Here is an 18441-nt window from a genome sequence, read left to right on the forward strand (position 1 = left end):
AAAATAGCCAGTGAATATCAGGGATTGAGGCGTGGCTCAGCGGTAGTACAGCAAGTCCTGAGTTCAAACTACCGAACTGCTAAGCAACAACTCTATGGTAATATACTTTTACATTTAAAGCTGTCATTAATGATAATAAACACTGAGCCCAAGGCTGGTGGCTGAGATCTGAGGATCATCATTCGAAGCCAGTCAGGGCCAGAAAAGGGCATGAGACCCTTATCTCCAATAAATTATCAAAAAAAAGCCAAAAGTGGAGCTGTGGCTCAAGTGGTAAGAGTGCCAGCCTTGGAGCAAAAAGGTTTGGGACAACGCTTATGCCCTGAATTCAAGCCCAAGGACCAGCAGAAAAAAAAGATATAAACACTCAAGAGACTCATTTTGGGAGTAAAGGAAGCACTGTGTCCTACATCCACTTTAGAAACTAGGGGGGGAAAAGTCAGGTAATGTCTCTTGCATCTATAAGCACTCAGCAAATTTCTGATGGAAGATATCAAAATCAGAGGAGGTGGCAGATAGATTCTTCCCTCACAACTACATTGGTGTTTTTTGTTCATTTATGTGCTGGTCCTGGGGCTTGATCTCTGGGTCTGGGCACTGTCCTGGAGCTTTTCATGCTCAAAGCTAGTGCTCTACCACTTCAGCCACAGTTCTACTTCTGGCTTTTTGGTATTCTGAGTTTCATAGGTTTCTTGCCTAGGCTGGGTTCAAACTGCAATCCTCAGATCTCAGCCTCCTGAGCAGCTAGGATTACACATGTGAGCCACTGGTGCCTGGCATATATAATTGTTATGTTCCCAAAGTATGTTTTCTTTTCTTCAATACCTAATTCCCACCTAAGGGACCTCATGTTCACAATGTGTCCAGTGATTTGGTTTTAACAAAATTAACTTGAGAAAATGTATCTCTTGCTCTGTGAAGGGAGGTGAGAAAGGGCATACTGAAGCAGAAAGAGGGCACCACAGTCTGGGTGACTCCCTGCAGAGGCCTAGCCAGGTGAGCACATGTCCAAAAGGAAGGAAAGCCCACCTTTTCTTTCTGGGAGAGGCATATAGATTCTGGTATTTTCTGCCCCAGGAACAAACTACTCACACTCTGGAAGACAATGTAAAGAGAAATACTCTAAGGCTGAGGCTGATTGAGGGAAGTCTTCTGTACATGCTCCAAATGAACCAATGCTCTGAATAAATATGAAAGAATATGTAAATAAGTTCTACTCAGTTTGTGTGTGTGTTGTTGGTCATAGGGCTTGAACTTGGGGCCTAGACACTGTTCCTGAGCTTGTTTTGCTCTACCACTTTGAGCCACAGCACCACTTCCAGTTTTCTAGTGGTTAATTGGAGATAAGAGTCTCACAGACTTTCCTGCCCAGGATGGCTCTCAACTATGATCCTCAGATCTCAGCCTCCTGAGTAGCTAGGATTACAGGCACGAGCCACTAGTGCCTGGTCTGATTTGTGTGTGTGTGTGAATGTATCCAAAGTTCATGGTTAAAGTGGCTCATACTTGTAATCCTATTTGGAAGGTAGAGGTAGAAGGATCATGGTCTGAGGATTGCCAGAGCAAAAGTACAAGACCCTATCTGAAAAACAAACAAAAATAGGGGCTGGGAAGGTGGCTCAGTGGTAAAGCTCTTGCCTTGCATGCCTGAGGCCCTGGGTTCGATTCCTCAGCACCACATAAGAAAAAAGAAAAAAGCCGGAAGTGGCGCTGTGGCTCAAGTGGTAGAGTGCTAGCCTTGAGCTGAAGAGCTGAGGGACAGCGCCCAGGCCCAGAGTTCAGACCCCACGACCGGACCCCCAAAAAAAAAAAAAAATATGGGAGATACTTTTGCCTTTTTTTTTTTTCTTCCTAAGCTCAGGATTGAATCCAGGACCTCTCTCATGGTAAACAAAGGCTCTACCTTGGCAGATAACTGACTGAGGCCAGAAGTAGTAATCTCTTAGGCAAATCACAAATCATCAGGATGTTTCCATTGACAGGCTCAAACCTTCCCTGAATCTGGAACAGCTGGACTTCCCACTGTAAACTTTGAGAACATTGCTGACCCCTTGTGTTGGAGGCCTGTCAGCAAGAGAGCCTCTCTGCACTGCAGTCAGTGTGAGTGTGGAGGAGGACTTCAAAAAGGACAGCCAATCAGGATGTCAAAAGGCAATATAGGCTAGGAAGATGACTCAGTGATAGAGTGCTTGCCTTGCATGCATGAGGCCCTGGGTTTGATTCCTCAGCACCACATAAGCAGAAAAAGCCAGAAGTGGTGCTGTGGCTCAAGTGGTAGAGCACTAGACTTGAGCTGAAGAGCTGAGGGACAGAACCCAGGCCAGCCCCACAACTAAAAATAAGTTTTAAAAGGCAGTATACATGCCAAGAGGAATAATTTTTGTTTTGTTTTGGTTATTTTTTTTTTGGCCAGTCCTGGAGCTTGAACTCAGGGCCATTATAAGAGCCATATGTGTATATATGTATATATATATATATATGCTTTTGTCAGTAGTGGGGCCTGGACTCTGGGCCTGGGCGCTGCCCTTCAGATCTTCAGCTCAAGGCTAGCGCTCTACCACCACTTGATCCACAGCGCTACCTCCAGCTTTTTCTGCTTATGTGGTGCTGAGGAATTGAACCCAGGGCCTATGTATGCAAGGCAAGTACTCTACCACTGTGCCACCTTCCCAGCCAAGAGCCATATTTTTTTTTTTTTTTTTTTGGGTCCAGTTGTGGGGCCTGAACTCTAGGCCTGGGCGCTGTCCCTCAGCTCTTCAGCTCAAGGCTAGCGCTCTACCACTTGAGCCACAGTGCCACTTCCGGCTTTTTTCTTTTTGCTTATGTGGTGCTGAGGAATCGAACCCAGGGCCTCATGCATGCAAGGCAAGCGCTCTACCACTGAGCCACCTTCCCAGCCCAAGAGCCATATTTTTAACTTGGATTTTTACAATTTGGTGAAATGTGAGATGTTTCTCCAGTTTCTAAAAATCTTTACTTCCAGGACCAGACAGAATGGAAGCAACTGTGGGGTGCAACTTTTTGGAAATACTGACAGCTTTAACTTACATACTGGTGTTGAAAAGCATTTTGCAAGGGGAGGCAAAGCCTTCTTTGAATTTAGTAATGGATTTTTAAAAAAAGCTTGGAGAGGAAGGTGATTGAAAGGCTGTAGGCAAAATAAGTCTAAGTTTGTTTATTCTATAGTGATTTCAATTATCCATCATTCAGTGCAATAAGAAACAACATCAGGAGTCTTCTATTTTGCTAAAGATGACCTTTCCTTGACTGCAAAAGGTCTTCTCTAGTAAAATGTCTAACAATTAAAGTTAACAAGTCCAACTCTTTTCCGGGAACAACTTGTTCAGATCACCCAGTTTCTTGAAAAACCACCCACCTAGATAGAATACCTACTTTCCCACACTCAGAATAGAGACAAAACACTGAAACATTGGTATTGTTTTAAATGATTAGATTTCATTTAACAATCCCTTTGGGTGCTTATTCGAGCTTATTTATGCTTCAGTCCCAGTATTTTGAGAAATGCAGGAATTTTCACCAAAATATTAGCCTGACCTAAGAATTTTGAAAGGTTAGCTGCCTTAGTGTTATTTCAACCTTTAGTTTCCAAAGACATTTTAAAAGTATCAAACTATGTACAGGAAACACAGTTTAAAAGCCATTTAATAACTGTAATTGCATAGAATTTTCTCACTTTTCAACTTATTTTTCTGAATGAATACCAAATTTATGGAACAAAATATTTCAAATGGCCCCAGGAAGAGTTGTTAAATGGTAGATTAGCACCAATGCAAAACATTTTTTCAGTATTAAGGAAGAAAGAGGAATGTATCATCTCCATTAGAAAGAAAGGAAAACGAGGCTTCAACTGATGATGACAACATAACCCACCACTGAAGGCCATACAGCTGTAGCTGTGAGTGTCCTGTGGGGTACAGCAAACCTAGACTCTTATAAAGGAAGGAAAACTGAATATATTGGTATGATTGATGACAAAACGTTTCACTGACGCTGTAGTTTTGTGATGCTGGTTGGTTGGTTTTTGTGCTGGTATTGAGGCTTGAACTCAGGGCCTGGGTGCTATCCCTGAGCTAGTCCTCTACCAAAGCTACAACTCTACTTCTAGCCGTGTGTGTGTGTGTGTGTGTGTGTGTGTGTGTGTGTGTGTGGGTGTGTGTGTGTGCATGTGTGTAATTGGAGAGAAGACTTTTATGGGCTTTCTTGCCCAGGTTGACTCTGAACTGTGATCTTTGGATCTCAGCCTCCTGAGTAGCTAGGATTACAAGTGTGAGCCACCAGTACCTGGCCTGATGTTATAAGTAGCTCAGGTTGGCTTCAAGGTCATTAGTCTCTTGCTTCCCCTCCCAAATGCTTAGGATAACAGGCATGTACCTCCACACCTGGCCCATTGATAGTGGTCTTAGGAAATTTTAAAGACAACCACAATTAAGGACTCTAGATTCAGATAAGTCCCTTAAGGACCCAAAACAGTCTGAATTTTTCTGAGGAAAATTTACTTCATGAGCAGGGAGACAGGGAAAAATCTTACTATGGCTTAGAAAACAAACAGCAATTCCCTATACGAATTGAAAAGATGTATTAAAAAGAATTTTTTTTTTGGTCGGTCATGGGGCTTGAACTCTGGGCCTGGGCACTGTCCCTGAGCTCTTCAGCTCAAGGTGAGCACTCTATTACTTGAGCCATAGCACCACTTCTGGTTTTCTGGTGGCTTACTGGAGATGAAGAGTCTCATGGACTTTCCTGCCTGGGTTGGCTTTGAACTGGGATCCTCAGATCTCAGCCTCCTGAGTAGCTAGGATTATAGGCATGAGCCACTGGTGCTCAGCTTCAAACAAATTTCAAATAAGCTCCAAAGTAGAATCAACCCAAATGTTAATCAAATAAATGGATAAATAAAATGTAGTAACTATACAATGGGATATTATCCAGCTATAAAAAGGAACCAAAGCTGGGTGCTGGTGGCTCACATCTGTAATCACAGTACTTAGGAGGCTGAAATCAGAGGAGTGTGATTCAAAGCCATTCTGGGCAGAATAGTCTGCAAGACTTCACCTTCCATTAATAAGTGAAATATGGGACTGGAGTTATAGCTCAAGTGGAAGAGCATCAGCTGAGCAAGCAAAGCTGAGCAAGTATAAGGCCATGAGTTCAACCCCCAGTACCAGTGCAAATAAAAATGAAACAAGGGGGCTGGGAAGGTGGCTCAGTGGTAGAACGCTTGCCTTGTATGCATGAGGCCCTGGGTTCGATTCCTCAGCACCACATAAGCAGAAAAAAAAAGCCGGAAGTGGCGCTGTGGCTCAAGTGGTAGAACGCTAGCCTTGAGCTGAAGAGCTGAGGGATAGCGCCCAGGCCCAGAGTTCAGGCCCACGACTGGATCCAAAAAAAATAAAAAATAAAAAGAAATAAAAATGAAACAAAATATACAAACTCCCTAAGTATCAAGTATTGAAACATGCTACAATGTGGATTAACTCTGAAAATATTGTGCTAAGTGGAAGAAGTTAGACACACAGCAAGGTTACATATCATATTATTCCATTTATATCATATAGCTCAAATACAGAAACAGTAAATTTCTGGTTTCTGGAGGGCTGGGAAAAGGAAATAATTGCTTAGTTGGAAGGTAAAAGGAATGTTTTGGAACTATAGGCAGCAGGTGAATGTACCAACTGCCACTCAACTATCTACTTAATAGTACGTTTTACATTAATGTAAATTCCATTACCAGTTAAAAATCAAGAAAAATGAAATTATGGTAAATACCTGCAAAGCCCTGGATGATAGCAGGCAATCTGCTTTTTTTTTCTTCTTTTTTTTTTTTTGGTGGTCATGGGGCTTGAAATCTGGGCCTGATGCTGTCCTTCAGCTCTTCAGCTCAAGACTAGCGCTCTACCACTTGAGCCATAGCACCACTTCTGGTTTTCTGGTAGTTTATTGGAGAAAAGAGTCTCGTGGACTTTCCTTCCCTGGCTGGCTTTGAACTGTGATCCTCAAATTTTAGCCTCCTAAGTAGCTAGGATTACAGGTGTGAGCCACCGGCGCCGGGCTGCTTTTTCTTGGTTTGTCACAAATTATGTTTGTTTTTGATTATCACAAGCTAATATATATATAGAACCCATCAGCTAGACACAGTGGTGTGCCTGTACTTACAGCCTCTTGTAAGGCTGAAGCAGGAGGATTGCTTAAGCCCAGGAGTTTAAGGCCAGCCTGGGTCACATAGAGAGATCCTGTCTCAACAAAAAACAAGAACCGTAACTATTCCAAATAAGGCATTAATATAGTTCAGGTCCCCTAATCTGTCCAGTTGGCAAAGCACCTAATAGAATTTAAGTATATAAGAAGCATCAAAAATGTTTTTAATTTGTATAAAGTGTAAAGAAAGAATACTGAGAAACACATTTTGGAAGACAGAATGACCAAACCCTAGGAAAAAACCAATGTACATGCACAGGGACAGGTCTGAACATACATCATGTACAGAGATGTCAACACTCTGGAGAGAAGCTTGTTTTTCCTCATAACTTATTTTATGCTTCTCCACAAACTGAAGAACAGATGCAGCTCACTGTTGCCACCCTCTGAGTCTGGCAGGAGGTCATTCTGGGAGGGCCTGAACTGCCACTTCCTATTGCTTCCACAGTGAAACAGCACAAGAGGTTAAGTTACTTCAGGAGATTCTCAACAGGGATCTCATTGTTCCAAGTTAGAAATTCAGAGACACAAGGGCCCCATTCATGGCAGGGCTCACAGGCTAGGGAATAGTCTCTTAGTGCCCAGTCAATGCTGGGTTAGGACTCAGTTTTCATAGACACTAACTTGCACAAGTACAAGTTCATTATTTTTCAAAAATGGTACCAAGCGGGAGAGAGAAAGAGAGAGAACTCAGGGGGTAATAAACTGTAAGGACCCATGAGTCTTGTCCTTGTTCCAAGCTCTGTCTGATGTGTCTTCAGCAAATCACTTGCTCTTTCTAAATCGTTCCTTGTTTGTATTAAAATGATTTCTAACATCACTGATGCTCTGAAACTATGAGCAACAGGAGGGCTAGTGAAGTTGCTGATAGAAATCAGTTATGAATGGAAAAGAATCAATAACTCACATCTTTTTATTACCTATCAGCACTTAAAACCAAAAAGCCTGGGCAGAACCCAGTGCTTGGGAGGCTGAGGCTTCACTGTCACCGATTTAGGCTGGCATGGGCTACACAGTGAGTTTGAAGCCACTTTAGGCTACAGAGTGAGACACTCCTGCCCACCTCCCTCCAAAAAAATTATTCCCCAAATAAATGGGAAGAGACCTCCAAAACCAAACCTATATCCCTCTCCCCAAAGCCAAAGAGCTTTAGTAGAGGCAGAAGTCTATGTTCTCTGTTGAGCAAACAAATCATAATGAATCAAGTCCAATGAGTCTTAGGTCCAGCGTCACTCAGCAAGGAGCCCTGCACAGAGAGAGGTGAGGAAGACCATAAAGAGCAGCCATAGTACGTCTGTCTCCATGTTACCTAGTCCCAAGATGCAAATGTGCTTTCAGAGTATCTGTTTCTTTGCAGTGACTCAGAATCCTCAGAACACACCACCATTTACAGGAGGAATGTGTTCAGTGTACCAGCTCCCATATTTGTTACTTTTGGGCTTTTTCCATCTCAAAACTGGCCAGAGCAAGGACTTTGTCTCCAGAGCCTAAGGAAAAAAACATAGTAAGTTTTTTTTTTTTTTTTTTTTCAAATGCATGTACAATTCTAAGTAAAGGTAGGTTAATTCTAGGTATAGATATTGAAACAAAAATCAGAATTAGTAGGGAGGCAGGGGGAGGATGGGAAGGGATGGGAAGGGGAAACAAAGGAGGAGGCTACAATGTTGTTAAGAAATGTACTCAGGGGCTGGGAAGGTGGCTCAGTGGTAGAGCACTTGCCTCGCGTGCCTGAGGCCCTGGGTTCGATTCCTCAGCACCACATAAGCAAAATGAAAAAGCCGGAAGTGGCGCTGTGGCTCCAGTGGTAGAGCGCTAGCCTTGAGCTGAAGAGCTGAGGGACAGCGCCCAGCCCAGCGTTCAGGCCCCACGACCGGACCCAAAAAAAAAAAAAAAAAAAGAAATGTACTCATTATCTTACCCATGTAATTGTAACCCCTCTGTACAGTATTTTCACAATTTAAAAAAAAATCAGAATTAGGGGCTAGGAAGGTGGCTCAGTGGTAGAGCACTTGCCTTGCATGCATGAGACCCTGGGTTCTATTCCTCAGCACCACATAAGCAAAAAGAAAAAAGCCGGAAGTGGCACTGTGGCTCAAGTGGTAGAATGCTAGCCTTGAGCTGAAGAGCTAAGGGACAGCGCCCAGGCCCAGAATACAGGCGCCATGACCGGACCCAAAAAAAAAAATGTTTAAGGGACAGTGGCCAGGCCCTGAGTTCAAGCCCCAGTACTGGCACATGCCCATACACATATAAACACACACAAGAAAGTAATTGTGGAGTCTCTCAAAGGTTTATCTCAACCATGCTCTTTGTCTATGAAGCTGCAATACATGCCCAGTTTTTAGATCTATGACAACAAGGGGCTGATGGGTGGTGATATGTGTTTAGCACGCATGAGACTCTGATTCAATCATCAGTTCCATAAAAACAAACAAACAAACAAAAAGACAACAACAGAAATTAGGTCTGGAGGTACGGCTCAAATGATACTGCATTTGCCTATCAAGTTTGCCTGGATTCAAACCCCAGTACCACCAATAAAAAAGCTGTGTTTAGGCCGGTCACTGGTGGTTCATGCCTGTAATCCTAGCTACTCAGGAGGCTGAGATCTGAGGATCACGATTCAAAGCCAGCCAGGCAGGAAAGGCCATGAGACTCTTATCTCCAATGAACCACCAGAAAACCAGAAGTGGTGCTGTGACTCAAGTGGTAGAGCTCTTTCCTTGAGCTGAAGAGCTGAGGGACAGTGCCGGGCCCAGAGTTCAAGCCCCATCATGACTGACAAAACAAAACAAAACAAAAAACAAAAAAAACTCACACACCATGAGACTAAGACTAAAGGAGGAAACACTTAGGGAGAAACACAAAGGTGTAATGCTTCTGTGCCTCTAATTGTGTAATATTTATCAAAATGAAACCCAGAAAATGGAAACAAGGACTTTGTTTTCTTTTTCTTTTCTGTTTTGTTGGTTCATTTTTCCACCTTTGGGGAGCCCAAAAATGGAGGGACATAGGGTGAATGAATGCAGCAGTGGTACTCAGTAGAAACTATGTTAAAAGTGAACTGTAACAACTTGTGGATAGAGATGGGAGGGGAAAACTAGTAGCGAACAAAGTAAGGAGTGACACCTTCCAGAGAGAAATGTACTCATTACCTGACTTAAGTGACGATGACCCTTCTGTACATCACCTTTATAACACTTTTTTAAAAAAGGAGGCATAGAAGTAGGTCATTTCTTTCTTTATTTTTTTTTTTTTTGGGTCTGGTCATGGGGCCTGAACTCTGGGCCTGGGCGCTGTCCCTCAGCTCTTCTGCTCAAGGATAGCGCTCTACCACTTGAGCCACAGTGCCACTTCCGGCTTTTTTCTTTTTGCTTATGTGGTGCTGAGGAATTGAACCCAGGGCCTCAGGCATGCAAGGCAAGCACTCTACCACTAAGCCACCTTCCCAGCCGAAGTAGGTCATTTCTTTCACAACCGTTTTTACTTTTTAAATGTCATGAACATAGATCGATGTTAGGTATATAACCAAACTGTAGAATACTATATAAAGGAATACTATCCAGTAATGGAAAGGAATGAGCTACTGCTTCATGAGCATATTGAATAAAATTTACAAAAGAAGGAAAAGGGAAGAACCAATCATGAGAGCACTCACCAAGGTCTGTTGAGACTTTCTCAAACTGGCTCAGGACAGCACTAGCATTTACTGACAAGAAGGTCTCATCATCTGCAGTCAGCTAGAAAAGGGTTCGAATGTCACAAGTGGCTTCTTGAATCATACTTAAGAAGATCTGCAGGCTACAAACTATATCATAGCTCAAGAAGTTCTATAACAAATACCAACTGTTTCATATGTATGATACATTAAATATAGTACCTTCTCTCCAAGTTTCCTGAGAGCCGTTAGTATCTCCACTTTCTGTTGAGTATATAGGTCTTTTTCCAGTTTTCCTACCATCAGATCTCTATCCATCTATAATAGATAAATGAACACAAGGCATATGTAAGGGAAAAACACTGCATAAAAATCAGTGTTTCAGACCTACTTTTTTAAAGAACCCATGTATAATATTAATAATATTTAATAGTATAACTATAGAAATAACCCAAAGGAACATTGAGAGCAACAATATGTATAATTTTAATAAATATAATGCTGGACATAATCACTGTTGGTTATAAACTCCACTGAAAGTAGATCAATAGCTTTCTTTGAAAAGAAACCATAATCCAAGAAATTATTAATACTTTTTTTTGTACCATACTGGGGCTTGAACTCAGGACTTGACGCTCTCACACTTAGCTTTTTAGATCAAGGGTGGCGCTATAGTTAAACCATATTATACTTCTAGTTTTTTGCTGGTTATTTACAGATAAGAGTCAATGTTTTTTCTGCTGAAGCTGGCTTTGAATCTCAATCCTCAGATCTCAGCCTCATGGGTAGCTAGGATTATAGGCAGAAGCCTCAGCACCTGGCTTTATAACTTTTTTTTTTCCCTAATTACAGTTCATTCTACACATTTGAATGAGATAATTAGCATTAGATTCCTAAAAGTTGTGTTAAATAACATCTCTTCACCAGAAACACTAATGTATAATCAGTGCATTAATACTATTCTAAATGTTTTAACAAATTTTTTTAATCCTGGGTACCAGATGCTTACAATGGTAATTCTCGCTATTTAAGAGGCTGAAATCTGAGGATCATGGTTTGAAGACAACCCAGGCAGGAAAGTCGTGAGTGTCTTATCTCTAAGTACCAAAAAGGCCAGAAGTGCAGTAATTAATAACAGTGCTGTGGATCAAACTCTGGACCTTGTACATGCTGGGCAAGTGCTCCATTACTGAACTATTGCCAAGCTTATTTTCATAATAATTAATTATTGAGACAGGGTCTCCTATGGTATCTTGGCTAGCCTCAAACTTCTGGGCTCAAGTGGTCTTTCTGCCTCTGCCTTCCAAGTAGCTGTAACTATAGGCACACTATTGTACCTAGCTTTTAAGTGCTTTACATATATGACTTCATTAAATCCTCACAACAACTACAAGAGGTAGGGTCTACCATGATCACCTTTCTAAAGACAGACAAGTTGCTGGGAAGGTGGCTCAGTGGTAGAGTAGATGCATGAGGCCCTGGGTTTGACTCCTCAGCACCACATAAGCAGAAAAAGCCAGAAGTGGCGCTGTGGCTCAAGTGGTAGAGCACTAGCCTTGAGCTGCAGAGCTCAGGGATAGAGCTCAGGCCCAGAGTTCACGTCCCACGATGGACAGAAAAAAAAAAAAATTAGAGCTCTTTTGCCGGGTGCTGGTGGCTCACACCTGTAATCCTAGCTACTCAGGAGGCTAAGATCTGAGGATTGCAGTTTAAAGCCAGCTTAGGCAGGAAAGTCTATGAGACTCTTATCTCCAATAAACCACTCAGAAAAACCAGAAGTGGCACTGCTGCTCAAGTGGTAGAGCGCTAGCCTTGAGCTGAAGAGCTAACAAACGGTGCCCAGGCCCAGAGTTCAAGCCCCAAGACTGACAAAAAAAACAAAACAAAACAAAATAAAAAAACAAGGAGGAACAAAGAGATTGAATAACTTCCCAAAAGTCACATATCCCAGCATGCAGAGCAGAGATTCAAATCCAGTCAAATCCATGTTTTTGGTCTTGTTTTGTTTTTGCAGTAATGGGTTTGAACTCAGGACCTCACACTGGTTAAGCATGTCCTCTACTGCATGTATACTATACTGCATGCAGCTACTGCTTTAAAAGGGGTCTTGAAAACTTTCCTGCCCAGACTGGTGTCAATGTGTGATCCTCCTAACCTCAGCTTCCAAGTAGATAGTACTAAAAAAATATAACCAACCAGTGCTTGGCTCAAATCTATGCTCTTACTCATTACACTACTGAATTATCCACATTGCAAATAACTTGTTAGTCCTTAATTACATTCAATTCTATAAACTGTAGAGGTTCATAAAGGTGCTTGAAATTCTTAGAGAAAATAGGCCAAACATGCCTAAGAGAATGGTGCTCATGCGTTCTCAATGGAATTTCAGATTAGGGCTCTAGATGCAGTTAGAAAGCCAGAGTCGAAGCACAAGTGTTCAGGGACCATTGAAACTGCTGTACACTTTAAACATCCACATTTACTATCAACTATAATTGCTCATGGTATGAATTTTGTCAGAAAATTGCAGGCCGTAGTTCTAAAATCAACTGGCCAATTTTAAAACTGTAGACCATCACAATAAGCAAATTCTTGAGCTACAGAAGGAAAACACACAACAATTAGGACAATTTAAATAAGCTTTACCTCTGCTAACCTGGTCCGAAGCTGACCTGGTTGTTTCTTTGCAAACAATCTGATGACCTCTGGAGTTTTAAAGGCCTGGCTGATAGCTGCCTGAATAGCCTAGACACACAGGAAGACAAAAACAAAAACATTCCAAAGAATCAGATTTGCAAAAACAGACTGATGAATCTTTTTCAATAAGTCTTTAGACATCAAACAACTGCAATATCAGTTTTCATTTGCTACTTCTGTGTATGCCACTGGGGCCAAATATATAACAAAATGAAGATTTGAAAGATACATATATCCTATTTCATGCACTAGGTAGACAATAATCAAGAAATTATATATATATATATATATATATATATATATATATATATAAAATAGTTCTTTCTTTTGCAGTGCTGGGAATGGAACACTGGGCCTTATACACACTAGGCAAGCACTCTACTGCTAAGCTATACCGTCAAAGCTACATTTTCTTTCACAGAAGACAAAAAAAAAATAACGAAAATGTGCTTACCAGCTGCATTCCACTTAGTTCATCTACCAAAGTCATATTTCCAGACATAATTTTCTTCAGGGAATCATTAAATTCACTTAGCTGCTCCAGAGTTTCCTTTTTGGTTTCTTCATATTCATCTGCATCAAGCTCTTCTCTGAAGTACAGTAAATACAATCATGCAGAAAAATAAAGATTTCCAAGTGAAAAAAAGCTATTTTAGTACTTACACATGAGAGAATGTCTTAAGAAAACATCATAATGCTAAAGACAGATGTGCCCAAATAGTTGTTAACACTTGGACGTAGTTCCTTTAGTATTACTTTTTTTCTCTCTTTTGTGCCAGTACTAGAGCTTGGACTCAGAGCCTGGTGCTGTCCCTAAGCTTCTTTTCGCTCAAGGCTAGCACTCTATCATTTGAGGCACAGCTCCACTTCCAGCTTTTTGGTGGTTAATTGGAGGTAAGAGTTTCACAAACTTTCCTGCCCAGACTGGCTTCCAACTATGATTCACAGATCTCAGCCTCTGAAGTAGTTAAGATTAACAGACATGACTGTTGATGATTGAACCAAGACCAGGAACAATAACACGAGTTCTTCCACTGAGTGAAACCATCAGTCCCTAGTCATTTTTCTTCTACCAAAATAAGGCACAGTAAAACCACACAATAGCTTTTCTTTAAACTCTCAGTGAATAACCTTGGGCAAGATACTGAACACAGCTAAGCCTCAGTTTATCTAAAAAGCTTTGGGTAATTATGGTACCTATTTAATAGGGTTGCTATGAGCACTAAATAAGATAAAAGAAAGTGCTTGGCACATATAGTAACAGGTAAATAGCTGTGGTTATTAACATCATCATTAATGGCAGGGAAGATTTTGTGTGTTCTCCAAAACAACAGCAATGCAGTACATGCCATCCGAGTAGGAGGTTATTTTTATTCACCAAGCAGGCCACTTATTAAATATTTACAAAGTTACAACAGCTGCTACTTAGTGATCGACCACTTACAGAGCACCTGTGCTGGGCCAAGCATAGTGTCCTCCACTTCATTTACAATATTTATACTCCAGAAAAGCTCTTAAATATGCAATAAACAATCTTGTTCTTTTTTTTTTTTTGGTGCCAGTCTTGGGGCTTGTACTCAGGACCTAGGTGCTGTTCCTGAGTCTCTGAGCTTTAATGTTCAAGGCTAGTCCTCTACCACCTGGTCCACAACTCCACTTATACAATTTTTTGATGCTTAATTGGAGATAAAAGTCTCATGGATTTTCCTTTCCAGGTTGGCTTGGAAACATGATCCTCAGATCTCAGCCTCTTGAATAAATAGGGTTACAGGAGTGAGCTACTGGCACCAGCAACTTCTTTTTATCTCAAGTGCTAGGGACTGAGCCCAAGCCTTAGCATGCTAAGCACCCATTCTTCTACTGAATTACACTCTTAGCCCAGTCTGTCTTTGAGTATACACCAAGAGTTCATACCAAGCATGGCTGTTTAAATATTAAAGACCAAATAGGTAGCTGGGCATCAGTGGCTCATACCTATAACCCTAGCTACTCAGAAGACTGAGATCTGAGGATTGCAATTCAAAACTAGCCCAAGCAGTAAAGTCATGAGACTCTTATTTCCAATTAAGCAACAAAAAAAGCCAGAAGCTGTGCCCCAAGTGGCAGAATGCTAGCCTTGAGTAAAAAAGCTCAGGGACAGAACCCCGGTGCTGAGTTCAAATCCCAGGACTGGCACAGACACATAAAGACAATGTAATGTTATTAATTCTACTTCAAGGAGGTTAAGCTTTTTGCCAAGTTCACATGCACTTAGTAATTACCTGAAAGACTTCCACATTCCAGGATTTATGACTCCAAAACCTGCACTAAATTTACACTTCTAATAGACAAAACACTGAAAAATACTACAGAGGAAAGCAAAATTACACCTGGGCCTGCGTCCATGGAACTTGTAATCTAGCGATAGAAAAAAAAGCATTTTATATCATAATAACACACAATTATACTATTACCTGCATTCTTCCAGATCTTGTAATTGCTGCATTAGTCTATCCAACTGTTCTTCTAAATTCTGCTTTAATTTGCTTGTCTCTGTCTTTCCTCTGGAAGCCATTTTAATCTCTGTAGAACAATAAGCCACATATAGGATATTAATTTGGTTATTTGAAAAGATTCAATGAATTAATGTAATTTTAAATTAAGTGAGTTTAGCTGGGTGCTGGTAGCTCACACCTGTAATCCTACCTATTCGGTAGGCTGAGATATGAAGATCATGATTTAAAGCCAGACAGAGCAGGAAAGTCCATGAGACTCTTATCTCTAATTAACCACCAGAAAACCAGAAATAGAGCTGTGGCTCAAAGTGGTAGAGCTCTATTCCTTGAGCAAAAGACTCAGAGATAGCACCCAGGCAATGAGTTCAAGCCCTATGATTGACAAAGAAAAAAAATTAAGTTTAACTTAAAGTTCTTTCTAAATTCCAGATATGGAAACGAGAGCTATTCAGATAAAGCCTCAGTTTGGATATAAAAGTTTAAACTCATTGCAGCAACACTCCACAGAAATGCCTTATAATTTCATTACAAGTCTTTGCTATTGATCCACATTAAATTTTAAATATGAACATATTGATTGTTTAAGACTGGGACTTGAATTTGGTATCTGAGATTTTTGCTCACTGGCTGGTGCTCTACCACTTCCAACCCAAATATACTTATTTATACAGAAATGGTCAGGGTGCTGGTGGAGTGGCTCTGGTGGTAGAGCGCCTGCCTAATAAGCGTGAGACACTAAGTTCAATCTCTAGTAATGTAAAAAAAAAAGTACATAGGAATTATTAAAATTTCCTGGTTTAGGGCTGGGAGCATAGTTCAATAGTAGAGTGACAGCTATGTGAAGTAAGCCTAAGGCTAGACTCAAAGAAACTTTTTTTTTTTTGTCATGGGGCCTGAACTCTGGCCTGGGCACTGTCCCTCAGCTCTTCAGCTCAAGGCTAGTGCTCTACCAGTTGAGTGCTCTACCAGTTGAGCCACAGCACCACTTCTGGCTTTTTCTGCTTATGTGGTGCTGAGGATTCAAACCCAGAGCCTCATGCATGAGGGGCAAGCACTCTACCACTGAGCAACCTTCCCAGCCCTACTCTCTTAGTCTAACCACACTGAATGTTCAAAACACATTGCACAATTTTTCTTCTTGTGTTGATGGAGACTGACCCCAGGACCTCCATGCTTGCCCAGCACACCTTCTACCATTACTCCCAGCATTTCATATCTCCCTCTCCCTCCCTCTCCTTCCCCCTCCCTCGTGTGTGCACACGTGCACATACACATATGCACTTTTTTTGTAAGACAGGGTCTCATTTTGTAGCCTAGGCTAGCCACAAATTCAAAATTTCCACTTTTCTGGGATTACACTCATGTATAATACCCTTCTCTTTTGAGCCTCCATCATTTTCTACCAACTAGTAGAAATTCTAATCCATCCAAAGTCTAGGTTCATGTGTCACCTTTCTCCATTTAGGACTTTAATTTTCTCTCAATCACATCACAAGGTGGTGCATTCTTTGAGAGGAAGGACTTTACCAATCCTGGGTAGAAAAAATGTATTGGGTAGACAAGTAATGAAAATTGTTTCTGTGTTGCATATTTTATTCTCAATTATCATCAATTTTTGCCATGGGTTGTGCAATTTTAAAAATTAATTTATTGAGGCTGGGGATGTGGCTTAAGTGATAGGGTGCTTGCATGAAGCCCTGAGTTTGATTCCTCAGTACCACATAAACAGAAAAAGCTGGAAGTGGCTCTGTGGCTCAAGTGGTAGAGTGCTAGCCTTGAGCAAAAGAAGTTCAGACAGTACCCAGGCCATGAATTCAAGCCCCAAGACTGGCCAAAAAAATAATAATATTTTATTGTAGCACTGAGGATAGAACCTATAGTCTTGCACATCTTACTGAACCACATGCTAGGTTTGTCCATGATTTTATCACAGTTCATTGTTTGTCTATGTTTCTCTCCTGATTAAGTTCTTGAGAGCTGAAATTTAGTTTAATTCTTCTGTTAGTCTCAACACTTAATACAAATATTTGAATGTGGATCAAGTACAAAAAGGCTCAATGATTTTAAAATCTATTTAAACAACAACAAAATGGCTGAAGAGGCTCTGAATTCAATATTCAATACAGCCAAAAACAATTATTTTTAAGGGTTAAAGACTGAACACAGGTCCTCATACTCATATGCTAATCAAGCACTCTCAATGATACACCACCTGTCCTTAACATATCTTAAAAGAGGCAAAGCTATCCTGAATAAATTACAGAGAAGATAGGGGCACTTTAAAAGCGGTCACCTGAAGATATCCTAGAAAGATTTAACTCGCTGGCACCACCTGGTATTGAATAAAGGCAGTGCACTTTTTTTTTTTTTTTTAAACTAAACTACAGAAATGGTTATCAAACCCTGTATGTACCTGGAAAGTCCTCATTCATGCTCACCTGTCTCCTAGTACATAGAATTCTGCAGTGCCGACAGCTCTCAATTGCATAAAACTCCAACCCTGGAAGTTCCAAGTGTGATCAGTTTGAGGAAAGCGAAGTTGTCCATCAGGACTACAAGAGGCTCGAAATTCAAGTCGCCTGGAGGTGAAAACTATTAACAAGCTGTTTTATTTGCTATAAACGGGCAGTCCAGCTTAGCTTGCACTTGAGCAGCCTGTAACTGGAACACACCCTTCAACTCTTTTTTATTTCTTTCCTTTTTTAAGTATTTTTTTTATTGTAAAGATACTATAAAGAGGGGTTACAGTTACCCTTCAATTCTTTAGGAGGACAAGGACGTTTACTCCCTGGACGGCTTCTCCGGCAGCCTTTTTGAGGTTTTTTTGTTTGTTTCCTTAACCGAGCCAGGAAGTGGACACGCCTTAAGAAACTGTCAAACTCAGAAGCCTCGTAAAGGGAAGGCGGAAAGCACACCTTTCCCTGCCTGGAGGTGAGCAGCGTTTGGTTTGTATCAGACCATCGGCACCGGGATAGGGCCCGGCTCCAGCCACCGCCTCCAAGCCCGTTCTCCGCCAGGGAACTTGAAGCTCGCGTATTTAGGTCGGGTTCAACTAGGCCTCAGTTGCCACTGGCGGTGGCCGGGAGCCCAACTCCCTCTAAATTCCTTTTGGTTTTCTCTCCTCAGAACCGGACCAACCTTCTCTAGACCCCAGGGTTCTCGGCCCGCCTCCCACCCGCCTGTAGCGCCCAGAGATTGGAACCAGGGACCCCGCCTACCTGAGATCTCTGGCCGGGCGGACCGAGCTGGAGGAGTACTTCCGCCGGACATAGGCACTTCCGGTTTCCAGTAACCAATGAGAATGCGAGCGCGGTGTTCCCCTCGCCCGCGTCCGGGTAGCGGCTAGCTCCTGGAGGACTGGGCCGTTTGGCAGTG

At 41.6% G+C, this 18441-nt stretch overlaps 1 protein-coding gene across 2 annotated transcripts; it reads right to left on the reverse strand.

The window, feature by feature from the left end:
* Window positions 1–6359: 6359 nt before the first annotated feature.
* On the reverse strand, window positions 6360–18384 carry Lzic (leucine zipper and CTNNBIP1 domain containing). 2 transcript variants are annotated; one of them, XM_042695693.1, is made up of 8 exons: window positions 18285–18384; window positions 17505–17658; window positions 15025–15133; window positions 13026–13161; window positions 12521–12619; window positions 10097–10192; window positions 9875–9956; window positions 6360–7703 (listed from the first exon to the last, which is right to left on the reverse strand). In XM_042695693.1, exons 3-8 carry the CDS (start codon window positions 15123–15125, stop codon window positions 7645–7647), a joined length of 573 nt encoding a protein of 190 aa, XP_042551627.1. In that variant the 5' UTR covers window positions 15126–15133; window positions 17505–17658; window positions 18285–18384; the 3' UTR covers window positions 6360–7644. The 2 variants fall into 2 exon arrangements, with proteins under 2 accessions (XP_042551627.1, XP_042551629.1); XM_042695695.1 differs by lacking the exon at window positions 18285–18384 and having other exon boundaries at window positions 17505–17724.
* Between the last annotated feature and the right edge of the window lie 57 nt (window positions 18385–18441).

Source organism: Dipodomys spectabilis, unplaced genomic scaffold, assembly GCF_019054845.1.
Source record: "Dipodomys spectabilis isolate Male_0828 unplaced genomic scaffold, ASM1905484v1 ptg000188l, whole genome shotgun sequence".
NCBI classification, from domain to species: Eukaryota; Metazoa; Chordata; class Mammalia; order Rodentia; family Heteromyidae; genus Dipodomys; species Dipodomys spectabilis.

Excerpts from the sequence above, each read along its gene's own strand:
- Lzic (XM_042695693.1), bottom strand. The coding sequence starts at position 15,125 with ATGGCTTCCAGAGGAAAGACAGAGACAAGCAAATTAAAGCAGAATTTA. Across the intron at positions 13,162-15,024 it reads CAAGATCTGGAAGAATGCAG|AGAAGAGCTTGATGCAGATG; the intron begins GTAATAGTATAA and ends ACTGTACTTCAG. Across the intron at positions 9,957-10,096 it reads TCAGGAAACTTGGAGAGAAG|CTGACTGCAGATGATGAGAC; the intron begins GTACTATATTTA and ends ACCCTTTTCTAG.